The sequence below is a fragment of the Melospiza melodia genome, chromosome 20 (assembly GCF_035770615.1).
Source record: "Melospiza melodia melodia isolate bMelMel2 chromosome 20, bMelMel2.pri, whole genome shotgun sequence".
Taxonomy (NCBI): Eukaryota; Metazoa; Chordata; class Aves; order Passeriformes; family Passerellidae; genus Melospiza; species Melospiza melodia.
Window position 1 is genome coordinate 4010566 of NC_086213.1, and position 13383 is coordinate 4023948.

The 13383-nt window shown below is 42.7% G+C and overlaps 1 protein-coding gene across 1 annotated transcript in view; it reads right to left on the reverse strand.

Annotated features, from left to right (window-relative positions):
• Positions 1–13383, reverse strand: part of BCR (BCR activator of RhoGEF and GTPase) — a 100463-nt gene continuing 87080 nt past the window's right edge. Inside the window, exons 17-23 of the mRNA XM_063173294.1 lie at positions 12309–12368; positions 12072–12181; positions 11117–11256; positions 9568–9702; positions 8869–8974; positions 7908–8070; positions 1–7195 (exon numbers count right to left, since the gene is read on the reverse strand). Of these exons, the coding sequence (XP_063029364.1) occupies positions 7106–7195; positions 7908–8070; positions 8869–8974; positions 9568–9702; positions 11117–11256; positions 12072–12181; positions 12309–12368 (804 nt within the window). The 3' untranslated portion in view covers positions 1–7105. The remainder of the gene's footprint in view (positions 7196–7907; positions 8071–8868; positions 8975–9567; positions 9703–11116; positions 11257–12071; positions 12182–12308; positions 12369–13383) is intronic.

The following is a 13383-nucleotide window of genomic DNA, read 5'->3' on the forward strand; positions in this document are numbered from 1 at the left end:
TGACAACATAGATACAGGAGATTTTATTTAACATTGTGTACAAAGAAAGGCTACAAATGCCTTAAGACATTTTTCCCCCAAATACAGTTCTTGGATCCCTTTTTCATACCACATTTCTCAGAAAGTTAAAAAAAAAAAATCCAAAATGACAATTTTTCCCTGTCCCCTTCTCTTTGGGCCTAAACTGAGAGATGTTTAGCAGTATGGTTTCAACACCTTTCCATATTAAACTATTAGGATTAGGTTTTCTTTCCCCAAAACTGAGCACTATGAGATACTGAAGCACTACCAACAGCAGAATCAAATGTCAAAAACTGACTCCCTAACACAGTAGTGTTTAAAATAATGCCAACAGTATTAGCTCTGATGAAACCCAAAATTATCCAAACAATAACAAGTTGTTTGTCTTCTACATCTGATAATTTAGGACTAATTATATAATTTAATTGTATTTATATTTAAATAAATAGTCTTAACTCCTTTCCTTGGAATTCTTCATGGATTATAAACACTTATAATACTAGAGATAAGAACAAACTACACAACTTACATAGGCAAGAGAAGGTTGAGTTGTTTTGTTTTGGTTTTTTTGCTGGACAGACACAGAAAGGACAACATTTCAGTGTCCTGCTGTGAGATCATTTTAAACTCACCATTTCATTGTGATGCTTTTCATTATCCCAACACAACAATTCCTTACCCTCTTTTTGCTACCTTGGTAATCACTCTTAGTACTCCTGAAACATTGGTCCCTGCATAGCTAAGTTTTATCCAGGGTTCTGCAAGTTTTGGATGTGACTGTGAAACCCAAGACAAGACTTCTTTTAGGCTGTAAGAAGCAGTAAAGAAGGCAGGGAGTAGAAAAGGCTCTTGTGGAGAAATGACCTTTTGCTATAGCAGCTTCTATATTACCATCTACTAGATATGAAATAGGTTTTAGATACAGATTGATTCTCAGCTATTTGTATATTCCCAAATTAGCATTGCCCCTGTTTCTCCCAAAATGGGACTAAAATAGAAGAATGTTGAGCTACTCTAGATCAGCAGCTGATCACTTGGTTGGGTGCAGTGAGAGGGAACTCACAGCTTCCTTCTGAGCCTGATCAAACTGGCCCAGGGGAGATGGGAGCACCCAGCCAGGCCCTGCTCCCTGCTGGGCTGGAGCTGCTGTGACCCTGCCTGGGGTCACTCCAGGAAGCTGCTGGAGCCTCCCTGCAGGCAGGAAGCTGTTTTGTACACAAGCCTGCCCTTTTGTACATCCACAGGGATATAAAATGCTGGGTGGTATAAATCATCCTGCAGATTAGAGAAACAGCTCATCTGTAGAATGTCTCCTCAGAACATCCCACCACAGGGGAAAAACCACAGCAGTTACACAAGCAAAAGCTCTAGCACAAAACAAAACTTTCTCTCTTCTGGTGAACCATTTTTGACAAGAGGATTTGAACATGATTGTGGTTAAGACAAAGCAGTAGAGCAAACACTTCATCTAGGTTTGGGCACTCTGTAACCATATTAATTCCCAAATATGCTTGAACAGCTGTAAGTGATAAAATTTTATTTAGCTCACAACACATCCCTGTGTGAGCCCAGAACTTTAGCACTACCTGGTCCACTCTGCAAAAGAAGACTAGAAGTATTTTAATTATCTCCAGGGCTCTGCTACAAACTGAACCTCTCAGTGTGGTATTTCTACAGAGCAGAAAGATGTGAAGTGGTTCTGTTGGGAAAGGATGGGTCTGTCTTACTGTGAGGGGAAACATGGCAGCAGGAAATAAATGATGTAAAAACTGCTGCACGTTCTGCAGTGGTCTCCAGCAATGTCACTGTAAGATGGTAGCACAAGAGAATCAACAGTGGAGGCAAACTAGGTAATTCAGTCATTTTCTAATTCTGGACAAGAGGATTTATGAATTTCCTTGACCCAAGTGAGATAAATCTAATGATATGGTCAGGGAAGGGAGACTCAAGGCAACACAAACTCAGGTTTGCTTTGGTCCTACTGCCCCAACCCTTCTGTCATTACAGCTGTTGTGGCATTTGATCCTTGCAGCCCAAAACCAGACTTCTAGCTTAAACAATAATCCAACTTTGTGGTTCTAGGAGTTTAGGAGCTTTTTTCTTCCTTGTGGTGGTTTCACCTACTTTGACAAACAGCTGCTATAGCTGCTGCCTCAGGGAGAAATGTAGAGAGCAAGTGATAAGCTTTGCTTTCTTAGCCCTGAACTGTGAATGCTCACTAGCAAGAAAGAGGGGTTGCAGCACATCAGAACTGTGAGGCTGCTGTAGCTAAATTCCTGCCATTCCCATGTTCATGTTCATTTCCTGGCAAGAGAGCCTTTGCTCAGTGATCTAGGGCATGAGCCACCTTCTGGAACTCAAAATGAGAGCCTCATTCTAGCCCCAAGCAACATCACCTTGAGCAATTCCTAATTTTGCTTCCCTTTTCCATTTGTGATGGTTTCATTCCCTAATGACTGTTAAGGAACAGTCTATTAACTATAAGTGCTTCCTTTATAGCTTCTGTTGATTTTAAGGGCAATCCATGGATTTAATTCTATTCAATTAGAAAGTTCACAGAACACACATGAACATTTATTTCATCCTAGTTCAGAATGGAGCATTGCTAATACCAGTCCAAGTCCAGTATCTCAGGTTGTACAGGCCCTGTGTTAAAGGAAGGGAATGGTACCATGTTTATTTTTCACTAATAGCAGTAGGACAGTGTTAGCAAATCTACAAAGAAAAACATCCCTGGAGCAGAAATTTAAGAGGGCATAAACAAGTGACTTTATATATCATATGAGAATTTGATTGTATCTGGGAATTGCCCTTTCAGATTTTTCTTCTTCAAGGAACAGAAGCAAATCCCCCCAAGTCCCTGCACAAATGTATTGGTCTCCTGTTACTACAAATCCCTGTCATCTTGAATTTAAGTAAAAAGAGAAAGGGGAAGTTTTTTTCTTAAAACATTTCCCATTTTATACTAAAACTTCCATAAGAAGAATGCCACATCTGGTAAAATTATCCCAGTAGGTGACCAGCACTGAAACAAAAGGATTACCTAGTGAGGAATGGGAGAAGGTTGGGGGTTTGCCATCAGACTTTAAACATTTCCAAAACCACATTGGTCAGTTTACATTTGATACACACTTGAAAGAATGGCACATGAAGGTAAATTGACACATTGTGATGTCTTCCAGTGTTACACAGGTGACAAACTAATCCGGAGATCCAGGTCTGCCTTAGGGAACAGTCCATTTCTTTAAATAAACTCATAGAAAACTAACAGGAACAACCATAAAACAGTTTTAAACAGGTAAAACTAATAAACTGTAAAAATCCTGCACCTGCCATAAATATCCACCAGCTGTGGTTGCACCAGCTCATGGCCACTCCACGAGGGCCGGAGCCGGGGTGGGCAGTGGGCACTGGCAAGGACGGGCACCCCACTGCTGCATCCTGCCCTTAGCTATACACTGAAAAATAGCAGCATTAAAATACAGCCTGAAATAGCTTAGCTACTACCTCACCTTGTTAAAAATGTGCAAGAATAAAGAACACCAGCAGCATTTGAATGGATGTATTTCAATTTGGTTTTTGACGCTTCCCTCCCGTACAAAGCATACACAAACACAAAGCTGACTCTGAGCTAGTAACTGTTATTTCTTGTCCATCTTTGAAAACTTTTCCCTTCATTTACTTAACTTTTTAAAATTTTACTTAAAAACCTATTCAGTGTTAAAAAAACCCACAAGAAATTTTAAGGTAATTTCTAAATGCCAAGAAACTGATGCTTATTCCTCTCCTTAAACTGGAGAGACACAAACTATCATAATCACCTGAATTTCCTTAGCTGAAAATTTAAACATTTCAGATTCCTGTTCCTGAAAGTGACATTTGTAAAAAATTCTCTCCAATACGTTAGAAACTGAAGGAGCAAAATCTCCCAGTGCACACATAAAGGGTAACTTCTTGCTCTTGTGTTGTTTATATTGTACCTTTTAACACAGAAAATTAAAGAATTCAATTTTCTGACACAACTCACAAGGGAATATATAAGAGGAGAAATCAGAAGGCCTTTTCTGAAGCCAAGTTTTGCATTTCCCTTTTTGTTTAAGTATGATAAGGCTTATTAAAAAAAAAAAAAAAGCCAAAACACAAAAAAAAACCCCTCCAAACAAACAAAAAAACCCAGCCAACATCCCTGGGAAAGAAACATAAAAGCCTTTTGGAAATACTTAATTTCTGAAAACATAAGACTATTGGAAAAAAAATGAATTGCAAAATTAAAGGAAATTCAAGAAATCAATTCTCATATTTCAAATCAGTCCATTATTTCATCATCAGCAATATGATCCACTATCTTTTCCAGCCCAAAATTACCAGCTTTGGGGAAAACATATTCATACTTAACAGAAATAATTAATGGGTTAAGTTAAATTAACTTTTTTCCCTGATCCACATGCCTGCATGTTAGATAACATTACATTAGAACTGAGCATTGTAATGAGAGACTGACAGCAACAACCTGTCACAGTAACCAAAGCAAAAGCAATTTTCTCATGGTTACATACTATAGATCAGTAATCTAATATTAAAATTAACTTCCTATATAAATAAAAAATTAAAAAGTTGGGCAAAAGTAAATTGGCACAGTCATTATGGTATTACTTTCCAGTTTCAGCACTGCAAGGAGCAGCCACAGATTGCAAACACCAAAGGAAAAGGCTAGCACCCAGCACCAGGTGCAGCTTGGCTTTTCTCCCTTTTCCATGAAGTCACCAGCATTGCTCCTGCCTCAGGTCCATCCCCCAGGTGGGAGCAGGCAGGAGTGCAAGGATTGCTGTGGGGCTGCTGGGGAAAAGGGAGAACAAATACAGAGAAACAAACACAGAGAATGCTTTACTGCTCTGCACAACATGGCTCAAGTCAATGGTTTTGCAGGATTGTGACCAATTTTTACCTTCAAACAGGCAAAAAATGAATATAAAAATTTAAAAAATCAAAATCTTAAGCCTTCAAGTTTCCTTGCCTTCATTCCCTCCCTCCCCCAAAAAGCACTTCCTACTACAGACAGTTTTTTCTTTTTTTTGCGGGTTCAGAAGTTGGAATGTTGTGGAGATACATACAAGAGAGAAGGAATTTCTAGTTGTACATTACATTACAAAGAGGTTTGCTCCCAGACCTAAGGAGGGAGGGATACTAAGCAATATTAAATTCCTATAAGAATCCTTACAAAGCATGCAAAATATTGATATACTCACAAAATTGAAATTTATATTTGTTCCTCTCTGATTTTGCAACTTCACAGTACAATAATTTCTAATATTCTGCAGCAGTCAGAATTACAGTGACTACAAAATCCCTTTAATTTTTTTTTCTATTTGCTTGAAACACTCCTTTGCTTTTTTTTTGAGAGTTTGCAGATCACCCATCAGAAAATGTGCAATTCAGCACAAGAGGAGTTGCTTTCTGTGTCATTTTTCCCTGTAAATGATGTTGACAACCTGACCCTACCAATCTTTCAACATCTGTCCCTCTCTCCCCTTGTTGTGCCAATCCCTTCCCTTGTGTTCCAGCTGTACTTCCAGCCAGGATGATGATGGACAGATGCCACTAAATGGATGCTGCATAGCTGGGTAGGAGTAGTTGGGGCTGGAATAGTTTAGGACAATGGCACTGCTCCCACCCCCAGGATGTTTGGCACAACTGCTTCAGAGCCAGAGTGCTGCCTCTGGATACCAGCTACTCAATCCTGCACTTTCAATTCCCTGCACAAATCCTGCTGCCTTTTCCACCCCTGTAGCTTCAACTGACTTAGGGAGGGAAATAAAAAATTGGTGTTTGGCCAGATCTTTTGTACTGCTAGATGGAGTTCCACAGAAATTTCTCCACTGCTCTTAATTAAAACAGAGTTGGAATTTCTGGAGAATTCACAATGCATGCTACTTGCTAGATTGTCCATGAAGTACATTCTGGCATTTTTTCAGAGTGTTTGTATCTATCAGAAAAAGACTCTTGTAGAAACAATGTACAAAGCCTCCAAAAATTCAAGTATCAAAAAAAAAAAGTTCTGATAAATGTCTGGAGTAAGTAGCCAGCTAAACTGAGAGCTATTAATTTTTTTTTTAATCCACAAATTCTTCAATTACCTTTGCAGAGATAATATGTTTTCTTTGGAGTGTTGGGTATTAAGTCTTCCCAATTAATTTTCATTAAGTTTGGTGGGGTCTAAGGAATTTAGCAATCCTTCCTGGATAACAGGGCCCCTGCTTTTATAAGCAAATGAACAACAGAATCACTAACTGTTATTCTCCCTGCCTTTCATTTACTGTATTTATTTATTTAATTTTGTTGAGTCTGTCTCAACCCAACAAAAGCCATCAGAAGTGCAACATAGGCAAGAGCAGGGCATCTCCTTCCCTGGGGTGTACAAACATTTCTATGGGAAGGGCTGGGTGAGCCAAAAAATCATACAAACAAAATAAAAAACCCAGCCCCCAACCAGCCAACAGTTCTAGCTGTACATTAAACTCTTTGATTTCTTTAGAACCATATTCAAATCAAGACTTCAATTTCTGCAGAGAGAATTTTAGATCCCAGACCCTTCTCTTCTCCTTCCTCTTGCAAAGCAATGCTATTTTTTGTGGCCTCAAACAGTACTTGAAAAACAGCAGTTATTAAAGACACAGTTGTGATATATCCTTTAACGTCCCCTCTCCCAAAAAGGGGTGTCCTATCAAGTGGTCCAGTAGAAATCTTGAAGTTTCTTTATGATAAATTAAATCCATAAAATGAGGAATACCTTCTGTCACATTCCTAACAAGAATATCCACCACGTTCTGTGGTGCATTTGTCCAAGTGTCTATTGCTCCTTCTAGTGGAGATTCTGCACAGCTCCATCTCCGCTCAGTTCTGGTTCTACCAGCACAAGGAGGTTTTTCTCCATTCTCTCCAGCTTGTCTCTGGGTGCCAAACTGCAGAAGCACTGAGGGCCAGAATTCCCCAGCCCAGGAACAGTCTGAGGAAACACCAGTCATCTTTTTCCCAGGGTGACAGAGTTTGCCAAAAGCAGTTTGTGTCCTGTTGGTACCGCAGGCACCTACACCTCTGTAGAAAAGAGAATGCTTTGCCTCTTGCTGTCTGGGGTAGGGATAGTCTCTAGCTGCAGGAAGTACAGAAGAACTTGAACCTGGAAAGAGAAATGACAAAGTAATACTAAAGCCCTGTAAAAATTCACTCTCATCCTGGTTATATGAGAGCAAGTGACACAGCTCTCTCTGGGACATCTAGCAGCTGTGTATTTAATATGCTGTAAAACAGCAGCAGAAAAAGTAGAACTTGATGTGCTTCAGAGATACTCTTTTTAGATTCCAGGTGGAAAAATCATGCTGGAAGTTCCAGCACTGAAAAAATTCAATCTAGAATTTGCCATTACTCAACAGAGAAATACAAACCAGTGTGACTCAGTGACACAGGCTCTGTGCTCCAATCCTCTGCCTTCAAAGGCAGCAGTGGCCAAAGAATTTTGTTGTGCATCAGTGAAGGTGGTTTAAGTGCTGAGGAGCATTGTGGAAACACTGCCAATTCTTTTATCCCAGGCCAGCAGCATGGTGCTGGGACAAAGCTCCCCAGAAACTCTTCCCATGCAGGAGCACACACAGGATGCACACACACAGACATCCCTTCATGAAAAACCATATTTGTACAGATGCAGATTGACCTGCCTGAAGGAACACTGTTCTACAGACAAGCTAAAATGTCTCTGTGAGGGCAAAAATTGTTTTGTTTACCAAAGAAATGACCACGAAAACCCAGTGGGGTCACTGAGCCAGGCCTGCCACAGGACTGTGCTTTCCCAGAAAGTGTCTTCACATGAGGGAATGGCACATTCAGGATTTTACCTGGGACATGACTTCTAGTGACCAGCTGTCAGTCATGGTGATGGGCTGGGTTGGGTTAGCAGGGATTTTGCTGTCCTTCTCTGAAGGTCTGAGCAGTGTTGGTCCAAAGACAGTGGCAAGATTATGCAGGGACATCTTGTTGACACTTTCCCTCTCAGCAACCCTGGGAGAAGGAACAATGCACAAGGCAGACCTTCATAAATATCTGAGTTTCTAAATGAGAAACCAAGGCACAAAGTTTAAAAAATTTGCCCAAGGGCAGAAAAGTCTGCAGCTGAAACACAACTAAAGCCCAGATTTCCTGGATTTTAATCCAGACTCTTAATCACAAAATGATCTTTCATGTCTCCAGGGACAGTCTCTGATATGTACAACACACGCAAATCAACACACTGGGCAAGCATTAAGCCAGCTTATTGCATTAATGTCAAGTGCATGGCAATACTTTTTCACAGGTACAACCATATTACAAAGACATATACAAAATCAGAAAGACTTGACTACAAAAGGAACTGACAATGCAGTTAGGCAAAGTGCTGGAATTAAAAAAATAGAGCGTATTGGAATTCAGACACTTTCTGAGACAAGGTTCCCTAGACCTTAAATATAGGTAAATCTTCATGGTTTGTACAAAAACCTTTCCTGGTCTGTGTATCCAGGTGCAGGTGCAGTCTCAGTGACACTGCAGCAGAAATTTGCATATGCAATAGATAAGCCCTGACTCTTTTGTTACTCCTTTCCTCCAGTCCTAATCCTTTTTCAGTATGAGTGGAAATGGAATTCAGGATTTACTACCTCACTAAGGGAGCATGAGACAATAGTTATCTGATGAACAATTCCAGCAGATCAGCAAATAATTCCTCATTTCTGTGATTCAGCAGGTATTTAAAGAAAAGGCTCCACATTTCAAAATAGCTGATGCTTTACACATTAAATGCATTTCTGAAGGAACCACAGTTACCTTTTTAAATGGTCCAGAAGGAAAAGGAATGTCACAAGGTTGGGTTCTGGAAGTGATAGCAACAGATTCAACATACAGCTCTCCTTTGCAACAGGATCTGAAAGTGCTGCAAGACAGAGAACAAGACATCACCACAGGCAGCGAGTGCAAGTCTGGCTGACTGAGCCAAGTCCCAGAACAGCCAATATGGATAGTCCCAAAAGGATTGTGACCACATCATCATGGGCTGGAAGGTCAGAGTTGCACATCAATACCCCACAGCATCTCATTCCATTTATTTCACAAATGTTTAAAGAATCCTTTTGTCTCTTTTTCAAAGCAGTTCAAGTGCTTTGAGGCTTTCAATCATTGACGTTTTTCTTTGCATCAAGATAAGATGAGGTACATATCCCCCTCCCCTCCAAAGGGGGCTTCCCTGAAGGCTGCCTGGGCAGTGGGTGTGCAGGGCCCCAGCAGGCAGGCTGGCAGTCTGTCCTGACCCTGTCCTTCAGAAACCTGGGCCTTGCAGCTTGCAGCACGGCGTGGCAGGCACCCACACCGCACCACCGGGAAGGCAATGTCACCGTGAGCTCCATCCCCCTCCCCTCACAGCCTGCTCCAGCTTGTGCCCAACACTCTAAATCCGGGTTTTGTGATGCTTTAAGAGCAGCCTCCCATGGAAGAGCCTCCACTGCCCAGGGCTCCTCGTGCTGCACCCACCGATGCCCTCGGCAAAGTTGGGGTACAGCTCGTCTGTGAACAGGGGCTCCGGCAGCTCCCGGAAGTACAGCTTGAGGGTGCCCGCGATGGCGTTCACGTCCATCTCGCTCATCATCACCGACACATCCTTGTTATCTGAAACAGGGACAGTACAGCAAGGGTAAAGGGACTGCTGGCCTTGCATTCCTCCTTTTCCTCCCTTTGGGTCTGTTTATCTTTTGTCTCTGCCCAAATAGATGGGAGTTTTCCTGTTTACATTTCTCCAGATTAAATGAGCAACCTTCCAGCTGAGAAGCACTGTAAAAATGATTGCAAACACTTCATTGCTTTACAGCAAGCCAGGGAACCTCACCCTCCCAGGGCTAGCTGTGCTGTGCCAGCAAACCTGGCCTGATCTGAACAAGCCCTACTTGACTGTATTTATATGCATTTCAACTTTTATTACCGACAGCAGTTGTTATTCCAATTCCCTGCCTCTAACAGCTTAGACTAAGAGATTCTGAGATTCTCTAACTCCCTATTGAGTGTAGCCAAGGCAATTCAGGCCTTATATTTCCATTTTGTTACTATTAAGAACAATAAAACCAGCCCCTCTCCCTGAACTAAACACCAATCAGCATTGGTTTCATAAAGCAGTGTAAGCCAGCATTTCACAGAAATGAAAAAAGTTGTTTTTCAAACTGTGAAAGACCCTCACTTGCACTAGCAGTGATTCATCAGTGGTTTTAAATATCTTAGGGTCATTGAAAAGAAAACACAAGAAGGAAATTTCACTAGAAACTGAAGGAAAAGTGCAGGGAGGGTGAATTTAAGTGTCTGGCACAGATCTTGTGACTGTTGGAGTGTGGCTTGAACAGTTCTTGGACCATCACATAGAAGCTGGAAGTGGGGAAAAATTTCACTTTTTGTACCTCAGCAATTCAGAAGCATTTCACCTGCCTGATCTCAGGTGCCTTTTGGGACATACAGGCCACTCTTAAATGTAGCACCAGTAAGGAGCCTTTTTCTGCTCAAGATCAAAGTGAGCTTTGTAAAGGTTGCTCAAAGTGATCTAATTTTCTAGGCCTGTGCACATCAGTCCAGATGGAGTTAGGGAGAGAAGCCCTGACCACCCAACCCCAGTTACATAAATAACCCTCCTAGTTCTAAGGAACACTGGCTTTCACAAAACATTCTTTATTTTAAAGACTTCTATTAATTTAGACACCTCACAACAGTGAAGAAATTATGACTGCTGATTGCTGATGTTTTCCCCCAGAGAGGTGTCTGCCATTTACAAAGATTTGGCAAGGCAGGTAAAGCCATCATTTCATCTCTGCTGGGAAGAATAAAAAAACATGGTTTGGTACAAGGATCATCCTGTTTTATGTCCTGGGTTATATCAGTAAATAAAATATGCAGTCATGGTTAAAATTATTTTCCTTGAGTGAGAAGCTCTACTTCTTAATGCTTCTTGGGCAACATAAGATTAAAAATAGCACAGCCACCTGACAGGGAGCTGAGGCAGGTTCTGAGAGAGCAAAGGGAAAAATCAGACCCAAATACTTACTGACATCAAAGGCAGCTTTCAGAGCCTGGATGTCGGTTGCGACTCCGGAGACGCGGTAGATCCCCACCTCCTCCATCCCGCGCCGCTCGATCTCCTCCACGCACTGCCGCACGATGTACGGCACCTTGGACCTCTCTCTCCTGAGGGGACACACACAGAGGGGCTCACTTCACTGTTCAGTTCTCCAGACAGAAGGGCTCAGTTCAGCCCAGACCCTCTGTGCCTGTTCCCCAGCCAGCCAGGATGGCTCCAAGCACCCCAACACTTCCCTGGGCAAATGGGGTGGTAGGAAGTCTGAGCAGGCAGTCAGGACTGAGCTGAAAACTCCTTTTGAAACTCTGACTGTGTCAGCCCTGCTCTGGCTGTTCTGCAGCTTCGAGCACTTGAGCTCTTGGCCAAGTCCCAGTGCCCCCAGAGCCTGCCCAGGTAATGAGAGGATTCCCAAACAGCCCTTGGATACATAGCAACTCTGTTGATTTCAAACTGATGCAATTCCATGGGGAGGAAATACCACACTTCCCAAACCATACAACAGAACAAACAGGTTTCTGCTGGCAAATGATTCATGACAAAAGATCAGGGGTTAAAATAATACAATGGGATCCAAAGACCTTGAACATTTTTGATTATGGAAAGGAAACATCACTGTTCAGTGGCTCTGGAAATTTGTGACATGTCAGCTAACTACAGAGAAGGCAAGTGCAAGGGGGATTTCCGGAATTCAGAGGAGTGACAGGCTGTCAGTAAACAGCCTGTGTGCACACTGGTTTTTATCTCTGCAAAAAATGAAGCTCGGAGATTGTACAGCATCTCCAGTCTGCAGCCACATCTACACTCCTACACTAGTGGAGCAGGCTGGACTGCCAAACCCCTCAAGGGGACACAGGCAAATACACCCCACTGGCCAGCTGTCTTCCTGAAACACAGCGGGGAGAAACGTGACCCATCAGCTCACTTGGTGACAATGGCAATCTTGACCCCAAACACTCCTGTCTGCTTGCGGGACGGCATCCTCTTCAGGCTGAACTCCCGGCTGGTGAACTTCACTGACAGCTTCACTTCCACCTGAACCAAACACAACAGCTGTCACTTTTTAAACATTTTCTTTTCTTTTTCATGCTGCAATGAAGAGCAGAGAAATAAAGCCCACAGGAGGTACAGAAGCAGAGCTAATTTCTGTTTGCACACTTACCCCATTCATTGAGATGACTGTGCGCTGCCAATCTTTGTCCTGCAGTGCCTGTGGGTCCAGCTGGAAAACAGAAGTTACCCATGAGCTAGGAACAGATTTCAGAGAAACCAGCTAGTCTGGGAGGCTTCTGCAAGTGAGCAGAGCACAATCACTTTTACCTTCTTATTTCTTTTCCATAGGAATATCTATGGAACACTCCAAAGTTTCCCTGGTTTCAGGGAAAGCAGGTTTTGGATACTGTGCAATTCTCTAAAGAGGGCTGATGAGGGTTCATACCCATGGAAAACCCAGCAACATGAGAGCAGTGTCTGCTCAACAATAAAGGCAACCTCAGGGAGCACAACCAATATTTGAATCTGCTGAGAAATCATGGAAAGTTGTCCTTCAAACAGCCTATTCCTTTTCATTTCTATTTGAGCATAGAGGCAGGAAGAACACCAGACCCTGCTATTGCAAGCAGTCATTAAACAGACACGAGTTCCAATCTCTCATTTTCAGCTTTGCTTGATCTATTGAGTGGACAGTTGTGAGGCTGGGGAGCAGCTGACTCAAGTGCTAGAATGTCACCCAGCAATTCCACTACTGCCTTGGAGAGCCCCAACACATCTGAAGGCCTGAGCAGTGGCACTCAGCTCCAGGGGGACTGGCAAGAGAGAGGAGTTGTCTGCTTGGGGGCTTGATCAGGCATTGGAACCAGCCAAAGCAAGAATTCAGTGTCTCCTGAGAAAGCTTTGTAACACTTGGCTCTTGAACACGGAGGCACAGTAGGAGCAGGAGGATGCAACTGCAGCAAACTCTGTTTTGAGTTTACTGCTGTCAGCAAACAGGCTGTCATAACCAGAGCTGCTCTGCAGCACAGCTCCCCCCTCTCACAGAGCCCCGTGCAGAGCCAGAGAGCTCTGGCAGGGAACAATGGCAGCTGCAGGAAATTCTGGGAGAGCTTAGACACGGTCACACTCAGATCATCAACAGAGCAGCCCAGTGCTGCTGACAGCTACAGACACAAGCCCCCACCTAAACCTTCCCCACTCCCCAAAGAAAGGCAAGCAGCAGAGAGCAAAGTTCCTCCCTCTGC